This window comes from Rhincodon typus, chromosome 9, assembly GCF_021869965.1.
Source record: "Rhincodon typus isolate 14 chromosome 9, sRhiTyp1.1, whole genome shotgun sequence".
Taxonomy (NCBI): domain Eukaryota; kingdom Metazoa; phylum Chordata; class Chondrichthyes; order Orectolobiformes; family Rhincodontidae; genus Rhincodon; species Rhincodon typus.
Window position 1 is genome coordinate 24564492 of NC_063340.1, and position 13920 is coordinate 24578411.

General features: G+C 39.0%; 1 protein-coding gene across 9 annotated transcripts in view; it reads right to left on the reverse strand.

The window, feature by feature from the left end:
• Positions 1-1710: 1710 nt before the first annotated feature.
• Positions 1711-13920, reverse strand: part of afdna (afadin, adherens junction formation factor a) — a 209719-nt gene continuing 197509 nt past the window's right edge. For all 9 annotated transcript variants that reach the window (XM_048600620.1, XM_048600619.1, XM_048600612.1 and 6 more), the window contains 2 exons: positions 12201-12294; positions 1711-3005 (listed from right to left, as the gene is read on the reverse strand). In XM_048600620.1, coding sequence (XP_048456577.1) covers positions 2852-3005; positions 12201-12294 — 248 coding nt within the window. In that variant the 3' untranslated portion in view covers positions 1711-2851. The remainder of the gene's footprint in view (positions 3006-12200; positions 12295-13920) is intronic.

Here is a 13920-nt window from a genome sequence, read left to right on the forward strand (position 1 = left end):
CACAGATGCTGCCAGACCTGCTGAGCTTTTCCAGTAACTTTGTTTTTGTAACATCCTTGCAAATCTTTTCTGAACTATTTCAACTTTCACAACAATCCTCCTTCCAGCAGGGAACCCAGAAGACAACATATCAATAAAACTGGAGGTTGGCTAATATGGTGCCACAATATAAGAAAGGTGGTAAGAAAAAGCCAGGGAACTATAGACCGGTATCTTCCTGACATTGTTGGAGATTCTGAGGGACAGGATTTGCATGCATTTGGATAGGCAAGGACTAATGATGGAGAGTCAACATGACTTTGTGTGTGGGACAGTGCCTTACTAACTTCATTTGAGTTTTTTGAAGTAGCGCCAAATAAGACTAAAGGCAGCAGAATGGTAGATGCAAGTCATTTGACACGGTTCTGTATGGTAGACTGGTCAGATCACATGGAATCCAGGCAGAGACAGCCAATTGGATACAAAATTGGCTTGAAGGTAGGACAGAGACTGGTGGTAGAGGGTTGATTTTCAGACTGGAGGCCTGAGACCAGTGGCGTGCTATAAGGACGACTGCTTTTCATCATTTTATATAAATGATCTGGATGTGAATAGAGGTATGGTTAGCAAGTTTGCAGATGACACCAAAATAGGTGTGTAGTGGACAGTGAAGGAGGTTACCTCAGAGTACAACAGGACCTTGAACAGATGGGCCAATGGGTGGAGGAGTGGCAGATGGAGTTTAATTTAGACAAATGAGGTGTTGTATTTTGGTAAGATAAATCAGGGCAGGACTTATTGTAGGGCCTTGGGAGTCTTGCCAAACAAAGGGACCTAGGAGTGCAGGGTCATTGCTCCTTGAAAGTGGAGTCGCAGGTAGGCAGGATGGTGAAAGTGGTGTTTGGCACACTTGCCTTCATTGGGAAAGTGCATCGAGCATAGGAATTATGATGTCATGTTGCAACTGTACAGGACACTGGTTAGGCCACTTTTAGTAGACTCCCTGCTATTGGAAAGATGTTGTTAAACTTGAAATGGTTCAGAAAAGATTTACAAGGATGTCGGCAGGGTGGTGGGGTGACTTTATAGAAGTTTATAAAATCATGAGGGGCATGGATAGGCTGAATAGACAAAGATTTTTTTCCCCAGGGTACAGGAATCCAAAACTAGACGGCATAAGTTTAAAGTGAGAGAGGAAAGATTTACAAGGGACCCAAGGAGCAACTTCTTTCACAGAGGGTGCTGCTCGTATGGAATGAGCTGCCAGAGGAAGTGGTGGAGGCTGGTACAATTACAACATTTAAAAGGCATCTGGATGGGTGCATGAATAGGAAGGGTTTAGAGGGATAGGAGCCAAATACTGGCAAGTAGGACTGGATCAGTTTATGATATCCGGTTGGCATGGATGAGTTGGACCGTAGGGTCTGTTTCCATGCTGTATTACTCTAGGATTATGTGAAGCACCACCTCTTTTGAATGGCTGCTACTGTTAATTTAGGAGGAAGAGAAGGGAACAATTTTTCAAACACAAATTTCTTTAAATCAAAAATGATCACTTGTTCATTGTAATGCAAAATATTTAAAAACAGAATTTTAAAATCGATGTTTCATGAGAAGTATGGCATTCTAATACGTTAAATTGTAAACTATATACCCAGGTAATCTGTATATTTTGGATCTGAAAGTGCACACTTAAGCTTTACAGGCAAAAGCAAGCCAGGACAACTTCTGAATACATACAAAGTAATTTATTAAAAATAGGTTGCAAGTGAAATACAGTAGAAATAAGATACTACAGCAGTTCTGGAGTTCAGTAAACAGTTTAATAACAGCACACTAGTGGTGATCACACAAAAGAACTCTGTAAACCCAACAGAATCCATGAAATAGAACAGTTTTCCTCCAAAAGCTCTGAATACCAGCAGCACAGAAACAATAGCGATTTATTTTTCAGTTATAAAATTACACTAATTTGTTCCAGTTGTTTGTATCGCACTGTTGGTATTCAGGACTCTGGCAAACAGCAAATCATCTGTCCAACTTTAAATACAGCAAGCTTCAAACATTTCCTTCATGAGAGGGTTTATTCTCATTCTCTTCTCTACTGGTTCTTGCTACACAGCTGAAATGGTACAGCACTCTTCTGTTCCACATGTGAAACAGCTTAATAAGTAAAAAAAAATATTTACACTCCAATCTTCATTAGACATTTTTAATTATTGTACATTTCATATAAAGTGATTCCATTCCTAAGGCAGTGGAAGTCTACTCTATGCTTATAAGTGTGCATTTATCCCTAAATACAATTATAGACCACAATATTATACAGAAAATTGTTCAACAACTTTAAAATCCAGTTCAGAACACCTAGCTAAGAGGACATTTTGTTTGGAATCATAATTTTTTTATTAAAATGCACATAGAAGAAAGCTTTTCTTTTTTGTAAGTAGAATGAGGTCCACACTTCCCATTTATTAGCCACCTACTGCATAGCTGAAACAACTGAGGCACCAGCTGCTGGACAAGCAAGGTTTCTTTCAATATATTTAAAAGCTTCTACGTTACAACGTTTACAGCTCTATTATACCATTTTGCTTCACTGTATGCCATTTCCAGGTGTAGTGCACTCTGTCAGAAAATCAGAACCCCAAAACTTCGTATAAGTGACCATTACCTTCATTTAATTTTATTAAAACATTTAACAGTGCTCAATTTGTATAGCTAACTTATAATATGCTTGGTATGCAACTTGCCATAGTGAAAGATTTCCTGCATCCGACTTTACAGTTGCAGGAGTCAAAGATTTAGACTGTACAACCTAGCATAGATTATATACTCAGTGTTTCATTACGACATTATTAAGACACCAATTTTATTTTGTGTTCAGCTCATTTTCTAGTTCCATCAGTTTTCGTGATGCCTTCACTTTGTTAGAAATATCCTGTCCATGTGAGAAAAGACGCTGGCGTTCTTTAAATGTAAGGTTTTCTGGAGATCCTTTCACAACTGGTGCTTCTGGCTCTTGGCTGTTTTTTTACAAATAAAAGAGTGTTAATATGCTGGGATATACATAATTATAGCTCAGATTCATTCTTTTCACAATTACTAGTCGCATGTAGTACTAATTTTAATACATCTTTATTTCAGATTGCTTGTATTATTTTTTTTAAATTAAAAACACTTTCCTATGCTTCAGTACCTTTCTACTTTAAGGTATTAAACTGTAAACCAGTTCAAAAATCATGAAAATATAATGGACAAACCTACTCTGCTTGCATACCCCCATCCGAAGTTTGTGCTTTGAGCACAACCTAATAAACCCATACTATAAGTAATGGATGGTAGGATATTGGAGACACTCACTTTCACTGCACTACTACCATAACTCAAATGAATTGGACCATTCTGACAATAACTGTACATGAAACTGCAAAGCTTCAAGATAAATTGTGGATACGTAAATATACTTTGGGGTAATCTCTTGAAAAGGAACACAAACTCCGATCTCCCCAACACACAAAAATTCAGACCTCCAGTATTTTTTTTCTTTGCCTCTCTGAGGACCTCAAACAATTAAAATATTCAGGTAAAAGGTCTGCAATATACTTCACTTAATCTAAAATGTGTCATTTCACTGCTGAAACCGGATAGATATTAATAATGTGTGAACAAACAAGCTCCCTTTCCTTGATGTATTAGTTGAGAAATGTGCTAATGGGTTCTTCTATTACTATCACCTGGAAGTCTACATTTGCTGGTCATCATAATTGTTGGGATAACTCCAGTTCCATGCTACAAAATCACCTTTACATGAAGCACTATTGCATTTTCAGAATCACTAATGTACTTTTTCTCGGTCTGACAATCATTCCAAACTAATTATGTTGCTTAGTCAAAAAAAGGTATACAACTTCAACATGCGTAATCTAAGACGTGAATGGCTGATGTTCATGTAGGTGGCTACTATTTTGAAACGTGAAAAACTAGTTCAAATTGATTTGCTGTGTTCCATCCAATTAAATAATTGGAAGTCTGAACTACAGTGTTTTAAAAACCCCATTAGATGCTTATTTCAGGACCCAATGCAAATTTCATTTGGCTATGGCATAAGGATTCTACCGTAGACCTGATGTGGCATTATCATCTACTCTATCCTGGAGATGGATATTCCTTAATTTTTTTCATAATTTGATGACTTGAAGGAAAAGGAGGTGGAGCTGAGCTGATGCTAAAGAATGGAATTAGTACATTACCAAGAGAACCCCAGATCACAAGAACAATGAGTTGAATCTGTCTGATTGGAACCAAAAACAGCAAGGGACAGCAAACATCAGTTAGAGTTATTTATAGGCCACCATTCCCCATACTACCACATAGCAGTGATAGTATGGAGAATAGTATATTTCAGGAGATGAGAGAAATATGTAACATGGGGAAGATAGTATTCAATATGCATATTGATTGGGGAAACAAATTAGCACTAAAGCTGTGGAGGATGAGATTCTGGATTGTGTTGGGGATAGTATTCTAGAGCAGTATGTTGAGGAGCCAACTGAAGGACATGCTTTTTAGATACAGTATTATGTAATGAAAGAAGCTAATTCACAACCTTACTGTAAAAGTATCTTACAGGATGAGTGACCACAATATGGTATAATTTAAAAGTATGAGTGAGGTGGTTCATTAGGAAGCAAGGATGTTTAATTTGAATAAATGAAACAATGAAGACACAAGGCCCAAGCTGGTTGAGACTAACCAGAACAATCCATTAAATATCATGTCTGTACATCAGCAATAGATAGCCTTAAAGAACTACTACATAACCTACAAGGATGTTACATTCCTTCAGAAAATTTAGTCAACTACAGGTGACAAAGGAAGTTTGTATTTGCTTATAATTAAAAGAAGTGGCCTATAAAGTTGCCAGAAATGGCTCGAAGATAGAAGACAGAAGGTGGTGGTGGAGGGTTGCTTTTCAGACTGTAGGCCTGTGATGAGCAATGTGCCACAAAAATCAGTGCTGGGTCCACTGCTTTTTGTCATTTATATAAATGATTTGGATGTGAACATAGGAGGTATGGTTACTAAGTTTGCAGATGAGACCAAAATTGGAGGTGTAGTGGGCAGCGAGGGCAGCTACCTCACAGTACAACTGAATCTAATTAGATGGGCCAATGGGCCAAGGAGTGGCAGTTGGAGTTTAATTTAGATAGATGTGAGGTGCTGTATTTTGGAAAGGCAAATCAGGGCAGGACTTATACACCGAATGGTAAGGTCCTGGGGAGTGCTGTTGAACAAAGATCTTGGAGTGTAGGATTCATATTCCTTGAAACTAGAGTCACTGGCAGACAGGATAGTGATGGCAGCATTTGGTAAACTTGCCTTCATTGGTCAGTGCACGGGAATTGGAGTTGGGAGGTCATGTTGCAGCTGTACAGGATATTGGTTAGGCCACTTTTGGATTACTGCATTCAATTCTGGTCTCCCTGCTATAGGAAGAATGTTGTGAAACTTGAAAGGGTTCACAAAAGATTTACAAGATGTTGCCAGGGTTGGAGGGTTTGACCACAGGGAGAGGCTGAATAGGCTGGGACTATTTTCCCTGGAATCCGACGCTGAGGGGCAACCTTATAGAGGGGCATGGATAGGGTGAATAGCTAAGGTCTTTTCCCCGGGGTAGGGGAGTCCAAAACATTTGCATGCAGAGGGTGGTGCATGTATAGAATGAACTGCCAGAGGAAGTGGTGAAGGCTGGCACAATTACAACATTTAAAAGGCACCTGGATGGGTATATAAAGGCTTTAAAAGGGATACGGGCCAAATGCTGGCAAATGGGACTAGATTAGTTTAGGATATCTGGTCAGTATAGACAAGTTGGACCAAAGGGTCTGTTTCCATGTACAACTCTGACGCAGAATTACTGCTATTTAGAGATTGGGAGGTTTATGGAACATAACAAAATGAGGACCAAGAAACTGATAAGGAGAGGGAGAACAGAATATGAATGCAAACTAGCAAACAAAAATGGACTGCAAAAGCTTCCATAAGTAAGTGACAGGGAATGTTTGGCTAAAATGAAAATAGATCCATTACAGGAGTCAAGAGAATTTATAACGTGGAAAAAAGACATGGGAGATAAGCTAAATGATGAAAATAAACACAATGTTGGAGAAACTTAACAGGTCTGGCAGCATCTGTGGAGAGAGAAATTATAAGTGTCAAACCAGGTTCAAAATGTTAACTCTCTTTCGCTCCACAGTTGCTGCCAGACCTGTTGAGATTCTTCAGCATTCTCCTCGTTTGATTCAGAATTCCAACGTTTGCAGTATTTTGCCTTTAAGCTAAATGATTACTCTGTCTTTTTTCAGTGAGCACGAGAAGAGAAATTTCCCAGAACAAGAAATCCAAGTGGCTAGGGGGAAAGAGGCATTGAAAGAAATAAGACAACTATACTAGAGAAATTAATGGGGCTGCAAATTGATAAATCCCTAGAAGCTGATGGTCTTCATCCCAGTTTTGAAAGAAGTGACTATAAGAGAGCTGATACATAGAATTTTGGAACATAATCAAGATTCTGGGACGATTCCTGTGGATTGGAAGGTACCAAATGTCACCCCACTTTTAAGAAGTGAGTGAGAGAGAGAAAAAATGGGGAATTACAGACCTAAGAGCCTTACATCAGTAGTGGGGAAAAATGCTGGAATCTATTATAAGGGATGTGATTAATAGACATCTGGATTTGCAAATAGGAAATAGAGTTTGACAAATTTAGTTTGAGTTTTTTTTTTAAGATGTTACTATCAAATTTTAAAAGGACAGCTGATGGATGTAGTATACTTAGGTTTTCAAAGAACTTTGTGAATGTTCCTAATATAAAGCTGGTTAGAAAAATTAAAGCACGGGGACAGGAGGTAATGTACTGGCTTGGATTCGTGATTGACATACAAAGGAGGAATAAATGGGTCATTCCATGTTGGCAGGCTATGACGTATGTGCTATTACAAGGATCACCACTTGGGTCAGCTGTTTGCAATTTATATCAATGATATAGAGTTAGGGACCAAATGCAATATTTTCAAATTTGCAGATAACATAAAGCTAAGTGGAAATGCATCGTGAGGAAGTTGTAAAGCTGCTTCAAGAGCATCTTGCCAAGTTTAGTGAATAGACAAGGACATGGCAGATTGACAAACTGAAAAAATTGAGGTTATCCACTAAGTAGGAAAAACAAGATTTACAGCAGCCGCAGTTCTTTTAGTTTTTAAGATTTTTCTTTAGACTTTTGCAGTGGAGAATTTCAAAATTCATAGCCCTCTGCCCAAGTGGCATCTCTCTTATTTTTAACTTGTGCGGCGGTTTTCAAATTGGAAAGTGTAAATGTACAAAAGGGACCTAGGTTTCATCGTTGATGAATCACTGAAGACTAATATCTAGGTGCAGCAAGCTATTAGGAAGGCTTATGGAATGTTAGCCTTTATTACAACAGAATTTGAGTGCAGGAAGAGCAAAGTCTTGCTTCATTTGTTTAGGAGTTTGGTTAGACTACACCTGAAGTACTTAGTGATTTTGGTCTCCTTATCTCAGGGAAGATATCACTGCCGTAGGAAGGATGCAATCAATGTACACTAGATTGTTCCCACTGTTTTAGTACTGTCCTATGAAGAGAAATTGAGCAAACTTGGTCTACATTCTCTAGGGTTTCGAAGAACGAGAGGTGATTTAATTAAAACCGACTTAAAAGGAATAGAAAGGCTAATTGCAGGTAAGATGTTTCTCCTGGTTTGAGAGTTGAAAACTGGGGCACAAGTTAAAAATAAGAGGGATGCCACTTGGGCCCAAGGTAAGGAGATTCTTTTCCATGCAGAGGGTTATGAATTTCGGAATTCTCTATCACAAAAGTCTGGGGAAGCTCAGTTTTTGAGCACGTTTAAGGTAGAGATTATAGATTTCTGACTACCAGTGGCAACAGGGTTACGAGGATGGGTAATAGCCATAAAGGCATTGAAGCGTTCAATCATCCACAATCATATTGAATGGCACGGCTCAAGGGGCTGAGTGGCCTACTCTTGTTCCTATTTTGTGTATTTATCACATTCCCGAGAAATAAATGATGAAATCTCACAAATATCAAGTGGGGCAGCAAATATTTTTCTACTCTTCATGAAGTGTCTTTCTCCATTAACCATTTAGCCTGAAGAGGAACAAACCAAAGCATGTACAATTTTTAGGCAAAACTTTCGAAGTGAAAGAAAAAGTTGTTTTCATATTCTGTCAAACCTTATGCTGTGATTGACAAAATTTTGATCCATTCTGGGCTCCATTTAGCAGGAATGTGATTCTCGAATGTCTTGTTGGACAGACCCCTCAAAATAACTGCAATTTGCATTTTATTTCTTTGTAGGCACCTCTTGATCTTATGCAAACTGGCCAATATCGCCTTTTCATGTCCTGAAGTTTTCACTGGAATTATTTTGGAACTTTTCCATTCCATATTTCAGATGGTGGGCAAATTGAAATTCATGGACATTTTACCCATGTTGCCAATTTGAAAATGGATATTATTTTTTGCTGCTGTTTGAAGAAGAATTGCTGGAAATTGATCATTTTGGCTGAGGTCTTCTGGAAGCCTCTGACTGTTCTCGGTATTGTCACTTTGCTAGGCATTTTTGTTCCAAAAATCTGCTACATCATCCAGCTGTTGCACTGATTTCTTTGCTAGACTCAACATTTGATTTGGTCCATTTAAGTGAGTATATATGCATCACATTTTTGGTGACAATTTCATTTCAAGGACTCATTCCATTAAAGATTTCTCAAAATCAGGTCAGTATATGACCTCAGTTTTAATGCTGCTTTGATCCTGGAAATTAGCATGTTATGTTCCGACTTGAAAATACTTTTTCCAATCAGTCTTTTTGCAGTCTGACCCATTTGTTAAGCAGTTGGCACAGGCTATTTACTTTTGTGTGCATCATCATATCGTGCATTTCTTGGAAACACTACCTGCTTCACCTTGCTCAATCCCTGGTTCCGATTTATAAGGCAAGTATGAACATAAGCATGGATATTTTTTAAGGTGAAAATTGGGTGCTTGATGTAAATGCTGGATTGACTTAAACATGTATTTTTGTGCTTAAAAAAGGGGTCATTTATATGCTGGGGCAATTTATAATTACAGTGGTTCATCTTTGAGCGGAGAGGTTAACAGGAGATATAATAGAAATGTTCTAATCATTAAAAGTAAGCACAACTAAGGAAATACTGTTCACAATGCCAGAAGAGTTGTAACTGAAGAAGGAGACAGATTAAAAGTAAATGACAGAGAACCAGAGATGACATTAGGAAACAGTTGTTGAGCACAGAGTTGTGGTGATCTGGAATACGTGTAAACAGGTCAATAGTAACCTCGAACAAAAACAGAAGTTGCTGGAAAAGCTCAGCAGGTCTTGCAGCATCTGTGGAAAGAAATCAAATTTAACATTTCAGGTCTGGAAACCCTTCTTCAGAACTGATGGTAGCTAGGAAAATGTCAGTTTATAGGCAGATGATAGAATGGGGGGCGGGGGGGGGGGGGGGATGAGGTAAAGAGTAAATGATAGGTGGGGATAGAGCCCAAAGAGACAGAAGAATAGTTGGAGAGACAAAGGAGTGGATAACAACCTGGTTGGGAGGGTGAATAGCTGTTAATGGAGACTGTTAGGTTGTTAGCCAATACACACTACGCTCCAAGGGTTGGTGTGAACTTGTTGGGCCGAAGGACCTGTTTTGACACTGTAGGGATTCTATTGTTATGTGATAACAAGGCCTGATGCGTGGGGTAGAGGGCTAGGACATGGGGGAGTACAGGCCCCAAAAATATTGAACTCGATATTGAGTCTGGAGTGCTGCAGGGTCCTCAAGTGGAAAATGAGGTGTTGTTCTTCCAGCTTGCACTGAGCTTTGCTGGAGCACTGCAGCAAGCCTGAGAGAGAGATGTTGGCCAGGGAACAGGATGGTGTGTTAAAGTGGCAGGCAACTAGAAGCTCAGAGTCTTTTTTTGCAGGCAAAATGTAGATGTTCTGCAAAGCCTTCACCCAGTCTATGCTGCGTTTCCCCAATGTAGAGGAGACCATATTGTGAGCAGCGAATGCAATAGACTAGATTCTGGGAAGTGCAGGTGAAGTGTTGCTTCTCCTGGAAGGTATGTTTGAACCTTTGGAATATTAGGGAGGGAGGAGGTAAATGGGCAGGTGTTGCACCTTCGCCGATCAAGAAGATGCTGTGGGGTGGTGTTGGGAGTGAAGGAAGTGTGGACAAGGGTGTCCTAGAGGCAATGGACCCTGTGGAAGGTGGACAATGGAGGGGAGGGGAATGTGTGTCTGGTGGTGGCATCTTGCTGGAGATGGCAGAATGGCAGCTGAAGATCTTCTGGAACTTGATGCTGGTGGAATGGTAGGTAAGGACAAGGGGAACCCTATTGCGGGAGGGAAGAGAAGGAGTGATGGCAGAAGTGTGGGAGATGGGTTGGATCTGGTTGAGGGCCCTGTCAACAACAGTGCTGGGGAATCCCAGTTGAGGAAAAAGATGAATATTTCAGAGGCTCCCTTGTCGAAGTTGGCCTCATCAGAACATATGCAATAGAGATGGAGGAATGGGAGAATGGAATGCAGTCTTTACAGAAGGCAGGGTGCGAGGAGTACAGTCCAGCTAGCTGTGGAAGTCGGTGGGTTTAGTGAGGGTATTAGTGGCCAGTCTATCTCCAGAAATGGAAACAGAGATGTTGAGAAAGGGAAGGGAGAAGTCTGAGATAGACCAGATGAAAGTGTGGGTGGGGTGGAAATTGGAAGTGAAATCAATTAACTTTTCCAATTCTGGATGAGGGAAGGAAGCAGCCTCGATGATATTATTGACATATCAGAGAAAGAGTTTTGGGTGTGGCCAGGATAGGACCTGAACAAGGAATAATAGCCTCTATTAAGAATTTGGGTAAATAACTTGATTATAGGAAGCATTTTGAAGCTCTCAAGAACAGGAGTGAGATTAATTGGTTTGATCTTTCAAACAGCTGCAACAATTTGTTGATATAGCACAGGAGGGGCTCAATCATTTTATGAGAATTTATGCTCCTGGAGATTACTGCACCCTTAGATCGTAAATATCTCTAATCTTAAACATCTGGCACATCGTTTTCACTTGCTGATGTAATAGGTTGAGTCTTTGTCCAACATCAGATACACCTGAAATTGGAGATGGAAATCTGGCAAAGAACAAATGCAATCCGGAGCTTTCCTTCAGTCCAAAGTGAAAAAAAGAAACCTAATCAAAAGATAAGCTTGCTGGCATACCAAAACACAACCCAGTCAAATAATTTAGAAATATTCAAAGTTATACTATAACCTGCGTCATGTGATTTCTGACCTTGTCCACCTAGTCCAACACCAGCAACCAAAGATAAAATATGGAATTTAAAAACTGCTTGAATTGAGACATTCCGTACTACAGCACTGTAGAACAGTGGTCCCAAACTGGTTATTATTTATCTCTTAGTAATAATGCTCAGTAACAAGATACAATTAAACCTACAATTTCTAGAAATGGGCAATGAAACTACTTCCAAATAAACCTGAATTTTGCTTCCCATACACCACCCTTTCAATCTCTATTGTTATTTAGGTAATCTGTCAATGGGGCATATACATGATTTGTGTTTTCATATAGATGTGATAATTCCTTAACACTACTAGATTTCAGTTTTATGAACTACATCTCCCTCCCTTCTAGAATAGCCCACCACGCTCCTTGTTTCACTGTTTATTAATCTTGAGTTTTGCAGTCTTGAAGTTGTGATTGCTTTCATCCAAATATGCTTCCCAAAATATTGCAAACTTTGGAGAAACATACGAGTACACTTGTAATAACAAAGCTGCAATAATAATCTGTGCCAAAAATAAACATGTGCACTGACTAATTGGGCCAAGACAGACTTTTCCTGCTTTATATATCATGTAACTTTTATGGTCTTCGCCCAAGACTGAATTGACTGTTCCAACAGGGAATCATTGAGAGGCATTTTCAGAAAGTATCTGAAGAAGATGTTTTAATTGTGTCTTGTACCTTTAAAAAAATTTGGTGTTCATCCTATAAATAAGAAACATAGTACCAGGCATTTGCAAATATAAAGCTTGTATATTTGGAGAACAATTGACGACTTCCTATAGTACTACCTTTTCAGCCAACCTTACCCTTTATTCTGCTCGAGATGCTTCTCTCTTGGGCCTTTGTAAACTTCATTTGCTCCAATGCTACTTGCAGTTGATCCGCCATAAGGACCAAATCCTAATTAATAAATAAAATATTTAGCTTGAAAGGATTAGATAACAATTAGGAAGGGTTAAATGTAAAAACCCATGCAAAATATGAACTTTCAATACTGGTAATTGAATGGTAGAAAAATAAACTGAGAAGTGTTTTCATAACAATGGGCTACAAATTCTAGAAAGGAAAACCTCATGTTAAAAAGCTGAACAATGACTTTTCAATTTTTTTAAACTAGATAAAGCAACAAAACGACTTGCACACATTGAGCATTCGTGATAAACCACGTGGTCGGGTCCAGGATCAGAGACTCCAGTCTCAAATTAACAGTAGTCCTGGTCCTACTATTCAGGTTTGAAAATCCTCTGAATAAATTAAAAGGTTTGCTACAGAATAATAATTTACCTTTACTTTACACTTTTAATACTGGATAATGTCCCAAGCCGTCAGAGGGGTGTTGTCAAAAAAAAAATGATTTTCATCTAATGAAGGGTTGATTAAGATGAATGATACACTCAGTTATAAAGGTAGGTTTTAATAAGATTTGTAATTAAGGAAGCATTGGAGAAGGTTAGAAAGAAAATGGTTAATGGTGGGACAAAAGAAACTGGAGATACATAACAGGATAGAACTGGAGGACTGCAGAGTTTTTGGAAGGTTGTAGGGCAAGACAATGTTAGAGAGATAAGGAGGAGAAGGCATGGAAGAATTTGAACACAATTTTGCAAATTCTAAATTCAAAGGTGTTGGCTGACTTGGGGAATTGTAGGAGAACTGAATTTGTGTTGGAGGCAGAAGAATGCAACTTGGGTCTTCCACACACTTGATTGGTGGTAGCTGCAGTTATTCATAAACGGGTAGCAGATAAGCAGCTCATCAACACATAGGACCAAGTATAGTTTTGTTTCTTTTGGGTGGGGAGGCGGGTAATTAAACGAGGGGAAGAAAGTAAAGACGGAAAGAAAGGAGGTTAGTGGTCAGAGTTAATGATGTATGATAAAAGAACCCATTGCAGGATACACTGCAGAGATAATAAACAAAGGTGCTGAAGTCCCATTCAATTGGCCAACAAAAAGTATTTGGTACGATCAACCTTGGTACACATGCAGGTCAACAGGAGACAGTACATCACGATCTCAGCAAATATCTTGTGATTTTCATTAGAAATTCATGGAATCCTGATTGGAAGTGTTCAAATATGGACTTTCAATAATATAGAAATATTCAGCATTCAAGAACTTGAGGAAACGTAATAGGTTGTAAAGACAAGATCAACCAGGGGTTTGAGGTGGGATTTTTGTTAATGGAAATAAATGTTAAAAGGGAGTGGGACAATACCAGAGATGACAGAACTGTCTATACTATCAATTGGCATGAAGAAAAAACAAATTGGATGTTCAGAGGGAATGGAGTCAAAAGGTGAACAGTGCATAATGAGGGGTAGAAGAGAAGAAAGGTGAAAATTCAGGACTGGGGCAAGTTTAGTTTGGTGGACAAGAGAAATAGATGGATGCAAATGTAGTGTGCAATCTTAATAATCAAGTCATACGCTCATTAAAGTTTTAACTTGAAGGCAAACCAATTTTCAATTTTATGCTATCTGGGGAAAGATGCAGACATAAAATGGCATCGGAGATGGAGTTGGCA